Raw genomic sequence first — 7,181 nt, 5'->3', positions numbered from 1 at the left:
GGCTGGAGTAGCAGCAAGACCTTTCTTTGCAGTGGAATGAGTTAGCGACACTCGGAAGAGGCAGGGGACGCGATCACTTGTGAGGGGGTTTGTGGAGGATCGTTCTGTGCATGCAGTTTGTTGCAGGGTTCAGCAAGTCACAGACCCCTGCCTGGGGAAGGAGTGGTGCTGCTGGGGGATCTTTGAGTACCATGCTCTGTCGTGGAGACTCGTGGGGGCTTCTTCCCTTTTGTCTCCAGGAAATTCATTCACCAAGAGCACCAAGTTTTGCCTTCCTACCTCGTGCTTGGAAGAGGCTAGACTGAAGGATCTACGGAATGTCCAAAGGAGGGAGGTTAGCAGCAAGTTCAGATCTTTGTGGGGTGAGATTCCTGAGCACCAGCAGGTCTGCGTAGAGGGCTCCACCTTTCTCACAGGAACCCACCTCGCGCAGTTACTCCTTTAGGAAAAGATGTTTGCTTCTGCCCCTGTCCTGGAGAATCTTTTTGCTTAGGAGGACACAAGTCCTGCCTACATTTTAGGGCTAAGAGGTGTATTTGAGCACCACCAGTTTGGGTTGTGCTCAGGATGTAACAGCTGAAGCAGTGTCAGACGATGTGAGTGCAGACTTCAGGCACTACTGCGGTCCATCAGGCAGCCTTTGTGACAGCTCAGCATTGTTCTTTGTCCCCTTCAGCAACTTTGTGGTTTAAGGGCACCCTGAAGAAAATCTCATTGCAAACCTCACTGTGTATCTCATCACCTGTGTACACTGTCACTTTGGCCTCGTGTCCAGCTTTAGTACAATGCCTGAAGTGTGCAGCACAATCACAGCAGCTGCCAAGCCCTTCGAAATCCCAAAGCGTCCCCATGAGAGCGACAGGCTCTTAATGGGACCATCAGTAGCTCTGAGCTCATTCGTGAAGACAGTTTAGCCGTAATAAAAAAAGTAGCAATTAACTTCTGAGTTCAAGGGGCTCTTTAAAACAGAAAAGAATTTCCACATCAGTAGAATCTTTATGCCTGTTACCTCATCACAGACATCTGAGCAATGAATTCTGGAACCCTGTTGAAGTATAACTGCCTGCCTGAGTTAATATTTGATACAGCCATTCCTGACTCTTGTAAATATTTTTTCTTTAGCTAAGAACTGGAGTAGAACGAGGAAATCTCCTTTGCATAGCTGAACCAGAGACTGCTGTTTTAAATTGCTGTTACACGATCCAGCGCCAGCATTCAGAGCCATCTGTGCTTTTTCCTTTGAGTCTAACTCTGTAGGAATGATCTAAACTATATGCAACCCCCTGGTATTCAGAGCTAGCGTTGCTTTCCACAGGCCACATACGGAACAGGAACCAGTGCAGACGGGCACACACATGCACGGCGCACAAAGAGATCCTGGTGTAAGCACGAGTAGAAGTTGCTCCCTTTTGCACAGTACAGGGGAGCCTGCAAAGACCTGCTGAGCCTGGACAGATGGGCACCTTACCAGAATATTGTTGTTTTGAAATATTTATCCTCTTTCTCTGCCTAGGGTGCCGTGTGCTCGTGCTTGAATCGGTCAGTCTCTTTCGGAAGTACATGTCCATCCTGGATGTCGCCGTTTCCTGCCTCCTGCCCGGAGATGCACTCTTTGTACTCACCGAGGAGGAGACGGAACAAGCCAGGGTGAGATGTGAGATAAGCCTGTTTGGATAGCTCACCATCACTGCGAAGACTTTCGTCAGAAGTGTCATATTCCCAGAGCACCTCATAAATCGTAATATATGTGGATTATAAGTGTAACTAATGAACGGTCTTTAAACCGTGAGTGGACACGACAGGTTGTTTCCTGTGCCGTGTGGATTGCCGCACAGGGTGAGCAGATCTGCAGCTCACAGACCTGCAGCTGCCACAGTGCCCCGAGCGTTACACTCTGTCCAGGATGGAGGTTGGATTTCAGAGGAGGCTGGATCCAGCACAGTGTTCTGAGCATGTGGGTGGCCTGTCAAAGAATGGCATGACTGCGTGCCAGCAACAGCGTCCTTGGATCACAGCTCTAACTACAGCTGGAGACAGCTTGTGAACTTGTGGTCCAAAGCTTTACGAGTTCCCTTCTCTACTGTGTATTTTTTTAACTATTTGAACTATATTTTGAACTATGCTGCATGAAATCTCACATTTAGTCCACAGTTCCCTATATCAGAATCTGATTCGTTCCCCTTCCATAGCGTGAAAATATTTGCCCAGCGAACACTCTGTTAACCCACCAATTGTGGAACTGTCCTGCTTTTGAGGCTGCTAAAAGATAGGGTTACGTGTGGAACCTGTTCTGATAAAGGTGGCGTTACTCGGGGGTGGGTTGTGTTTCTGAAATCGGACCTTTCTAAGCTGCCGCTCTATAAATAGGTGAAGTTGCAGCTGGCAGCGAATGATCGGAAGCAGCATGCGAAGCGTTCTCAGATGCACACGTATCGGGTTTCTGCTTCCCCAGCATGTGAACACCCAGGCGTGAGATCCCATGGGGAGGAGGAGTTATATGTGACAAAGACACTGTCACAGCACCGGTCTGCAGCTGGCAATGTCCTTTCTAGCAGGACCCTCTGAACACCGGGCAGCACACCAGTGGGGCAGGCTGGCCTCCCCGTGCCCTCTGTCCCCACGGCATAGGCAGCCTGCCACCCCTACTGCTTCCTCTCTGCTCTTTGAAAACAGGCTCTCCTAAAAATTGGCCGTGAAGCTCGCAGGAGGCTGAGGAAACTGCCCTCCCATTAGGTCTGGAAGGTTCTTGTAATGCTTTCTCAACTATTTTTCCTTCTAGAGAGCCATGCGGTGTCATCGCAGCCAGCTCCTCTGGTTTCGCCACATCTATATGCTTTTCTCACGTTATATGGTGATCAATTCACTCCGCCTTCTGTAAAAGAGACGTTGCTCACAACTTCACGAGTAAAAGAATGACTGAAAAAAAGACTGTGCCAGGCTGAGGACTAAAGAGAAGGCACCTGTCACGTGCTCAAGAGGACAGCATTCTCTTTGTGTGGCATTCTTCACATTACCAAACCGGCTGTATGAACTTCCTCCTGAATATCTTGTTGCCTGGTAGAGATGAGCTGAGTTTAACAGCTACTCTATTTTCTCACTATAGAACCTTAAAAAGGATTGAAAGTTTGGATTAACCCAATTCGGAGTCAGATGCAGTATTCCGTATTAGAGAAGATGTGGCACGAGCTATTTTTCCCCAAGAGGATATAGCTGCAAGGAGTGCTTAGCGACTCTCTTGGTGCTTTTGTAGAATCCAGGAATCAGAAGGAACTTTTCAAGGATCGCGTTATCTCCACAGCTAAGACCAGAACCACAAAACCTGTCACATTCAGTAAGAACTTTGAAAAGCCAAAGCTTATGAATAAAACATGAAAAGTTACACAAATTTCTCCAACTGCATTGCTGCTACTACTGCTGCTTTCATACACAGTCTGTTGCAGGCTCTGCCTTTGCAGAACGTCCCTCAGGAACCGTGAGCGTTTCTTCTTGCTTCAGAACATGGGGCTCAGGATCAGCTCCCAAGAGTCTCAACAGGACGTGAATGAGGTGCAAAGACCCAGACTCTAACGAGGTCTTCCACAGAACACATGCAGAGATAAAAACTGCACGAGATGTTTCAAAAGCTGCTCCACGTATGTAAAAGACGAGTGCAAGAGTTCAAGAGTTGAAGAGTTGAGCAGTTAAAAGGTAAGTGAAGTAGCTGTCAGTGGTTGCATTTCTTAGCCCATACAGAGACAGATTTTACTGTGATTTGGGTTTCTGTGGGGTCAGAGTGGAGCAAAGTCAGCAATACTCCACATTTCTGCGGGCCTTTGCACTCATCCACGTGAGCTCACCTCTTTCCTGGACCTGCACAGCTAGTCATGGCCTAGCCAAGAGCCGAGCCCAAACTGCCAGATCCTGATCTATGGCTGTAGGCACATCCTCCTCCTGAAGTATGATACTCATACTGAAGTATGTGCCCAGTGTTGTAAGAGTATGACAAGGCTGAACCCTGTTCCCTGGCCATGACTCAGTGCCTAAGTGTACGCCTTCTTAAGACCATGAGTAGTCCAGGTTTAAGGAACAAAGTACTTCATCACGTGAGCAACTTCAGTGGCCCTCTCCTGCATACAGCTACGCAGCCGTGTAAATGCTTTGCTGAGCTCTGTCAGATCCCCTTTAACTACAAATCCACTGCCATTCATTGAAGTCAGTGGAGAAAAAACAGTGTGATGTCCTAAGTGAGAGATTATCCAATACAGCACATCTTTATAAGCCAGACCTGAAACACAGGAAGTACCCATATGAGCAAAGATCAGATTTTTTTTCTTTTGTACTTTGCTCTGTTTATTGTGATTTAAACTTCAGCACAGCCAAGGGCAAAGTACCACAACAGCAGCCTGGGGTGGTTTATGGAACAGAAGTAGTTTGAAAACTGATAGTCACAAATGAATGGGCCAGGCAGCATAGAAAGATTTATTTAAGAATCAGAGAACAGATAACAACAATGTAGAAACTGATTTTGCCAGCCCTCACCCTGGAAAGCCCAGACGACGGTTGCACAGCAGTGCTCCAAGCTCAGCTGCTGGAAGGGCATGTCAGGGTTTTGACATGTCTCTGATGGTCTTGTGTTCCTTCACTGCCTTCTCCCATTCCTTGCCATTGATATCCTCTGTGACAATGGTCTGCACGGTGCCATCGTCCAGACAGTGGGGAGCGATCCCTGAAGACAAACAGCGAACATGGAGACCTGCTTTTCATAGACAAAATGTGGGAGACGCCTGCAGCACTGCGTGCAGGACGGAGCATCTCAGGGAGTGGTAAATGCTCAGCCCAGCCACTGCCGTACGGCTGAGGAGCCTGGACGAGAAACCGCTCATGGGCGGAAGCCCACGCCTCATAGGTTCGACAGTCTCCTATGGAGGAGCTACCTGTTCAGACTGCAGTTCCAGGTGTTCAGCACTTTAGGAACAAACTCTTAAGACACTGCTTTAGCATCCCACAGAGCCTTTATCCAAGGCTTCCTTGGTAGTTAACTTTGGTTACCACAGCTCACTCTTTCTACCTACCATAACCGTCTGGATTAGAACGAGGAGTATAAAAGCTCTGGACACCACAGGTCTTGCAGAACGTGTGCTGGGCACAATGTGTGTTGAAGGTGTATGTTGTCAAATTATCAGCCCCCTAAGCAAATGAAAAGCAGTGTAAGTTTTCCACATAAACAGACGTCTTCATTACTTTCTATGTGCCTGTAGCCAAGAAATGTAAAATTTAAAATACTACCCTCGAGTCTTTACTTGAGATAGAGTTCTGCGTTCATGCTCCTTTTCTGAACCCCTGTGCTTTGTTTGTACACGTGTCCGTAACAGTCAAGCCTGAGAACTGCCAGAGCTCTGACACCAGCTCACTAAGTAAGATGCACTAACACACCCACTCCAGTGAGCGTGAAATTCGGCCATTTCCCCCAGCCAGCCACTGACAAACTTCGGGGAGAAAACTGGCTCCATTTGCATCTTTGGGGCACACTGGGTTATACGGCTCGTGTTCATGACCATGCTCTTACGCATTCTTACTCTACCTTCAGCAGCTTGAAACGCGACGCTGGGACAATGAAGTGTCTGTTCTGTTTCTTGGTGCAAATGCTGCAACTGTAAAAGAAAGCACAGACCTTTCTGGAAGCAGCGGACAAGTTGCAGCAGAGCAATCAGATTTAGCATGGATCTCTCGACAACAGAAACTCCACTGCCAGCTGAAGTGCCCCTGGTGAGCACCACAGAGGTAAGCAGCACCGCGGACCTGTGGTAGCTGCAGTGTGTGGTAAGCACTGCCACGGACTGCACTGACCCTACGCAGGTGCACCGGCAGCTCCTCTCCTCCACCACACATCATACGCCACTTTTTCTGCACTCATACAATTCTCCACAGACATACCAAGGGCAAATTCTTACCCTGAGAAACCCATTTAATCAAGTCTGCCAACCTTGCTGACCAGGAAGCAAGGTTCTGAATTTACCCACGAGCTAGAAGCAAACTAGCTGCAGGCAAAGGGGGATCACTGTTGAAACCAGACAGTGCTGTAGTGGTCAGACAGGGAAGGTTCACTCGAACAGATCAAGTTCAAAAAGGATCGATGTGCTTCAAGCACAGTGCACTGAGAGGAAACACAAAGCGGATGCCTGAGCAGCTGTACCCCTTGGACCTCTGCTGATGCTTCTGGTGTGAGCATGGATGTGAGACCTAAGCCCTGCCCAGAGAAGCAGCACCTGAAATCACCAGCACTGATCCCACCCTGGATCAGGACATCACCAGGGCTATACCCTATGAACATCCCTCAGGATGTTCTGCAGCTCAGTCATCTTTTAGCTCTAAGATTTTGACTGGAAAAGCATACGAGCTTATAGTCATCTATGAGAACAGACAACAAAAATAAACCCAGACTCACTTGCAGTTAAAAACATGCAGATCTGCCGAAGCCCAGACCTCAAAGCGGACGGCTCCGCAGTGACAGCCTCCGGTGTGTTTCACCAGACCTCTGTATTCACTGGAGGGAGAAACAACAGAGACGTTTGGGATCATACAGGGGCTTCTGGCCAAGAAAACAGGAAGGCTATTTACTACGTTATTCGGTTCGCCTTGTACAATTGCAGACCACCAGGAAATGTACCCACTTGAACAGATTTTAATAAAGTGTGCCGGAGTGAGGTAGAGAATGGCTTTTGTCCTCTGCAGCAATTATTCTTCTGGTTTAGTTAAACTGGTGAAAAGGAAAGAAGCACAACAGTTGCAAGAAAAGTGCACTGCACCTGCAAGACGAAACACAGGCTGCCCTGCCCCAACCCAGGTCCCAGTGCTGACCCAGGCTACAGCACTGTCCATGCAGAGACAACCCTCTGGGAACTGGGAACTGACTCTTCCCACAGTTTTCCCATACAAGCTGGGAAAAGCAGAGATAAGTGGATTCTACATAATATTTTAAATGCATTTTATTTTGTTTTGTAGCTGCAGAGGAAATTCGTGATCAAGGAATTTCTGAGCTTGTGCTTCCCCCTCTCCCCTAGGACACCTCCGAGGCAACATCCCCACACGAGGTCGAGCTGCAGAGGAAAAACCTTTTCCTTTCAGAGTCCCACTCCCCGCTGTGTTGCTGATGACAGCCCGGTGACGATGTGCGGGGCTCTGGAAAGAGCCAGCACGGGAGC

At 48.3% G+C, this 7,181-nt stretch overlaps 1 protein-coding gene across 1 annotated transcript; it reads right to left on the bottom strand.

Annotated features, from left to right (window-relative positions):
- Window positions 1–4,438: 4,438 nt before the first annotated feature.
- CENPV (centromere protein V) lies at window positions 4,439–6,568 on the bottom strand (the record flags this gene model as incomplete). The annotated part of the gene is made up of 4 exons (XM_010144256.1): window positions 4,439–4,705; window positions 5,052–5,166; window positions 5,561–5,630; window positions 6,425–6,568. Coding segments are annotated over 4 exons (454 nt in total), but the record flags the coding sequence as incomplete, so codon positions are not given.
- Between the last annotated feature and the right edge of the window lie 613 nt (window positions 6,569–7,181).

The sequence above is a fragment of the Buceros rhinoceros genome, unplaced genomic scaffold, assembly GCF_000710305.1.
Source record: "Buceros rhinoceros silvestris isolate BGI_N320 unplaced genomic scaffold, ASM71030v1 scaffold36759, whole genome shotgun sequence".
Taxonomy (NCBI): Eukaryota; Metazoa; Chordata; class Aves; order Bucerotiformes; family Bucerotidae; genus Buceros; species Buceros rhinoceros.
This window is presented reverse-complemented; position numbering and strand designations above follow the sequence as displayed.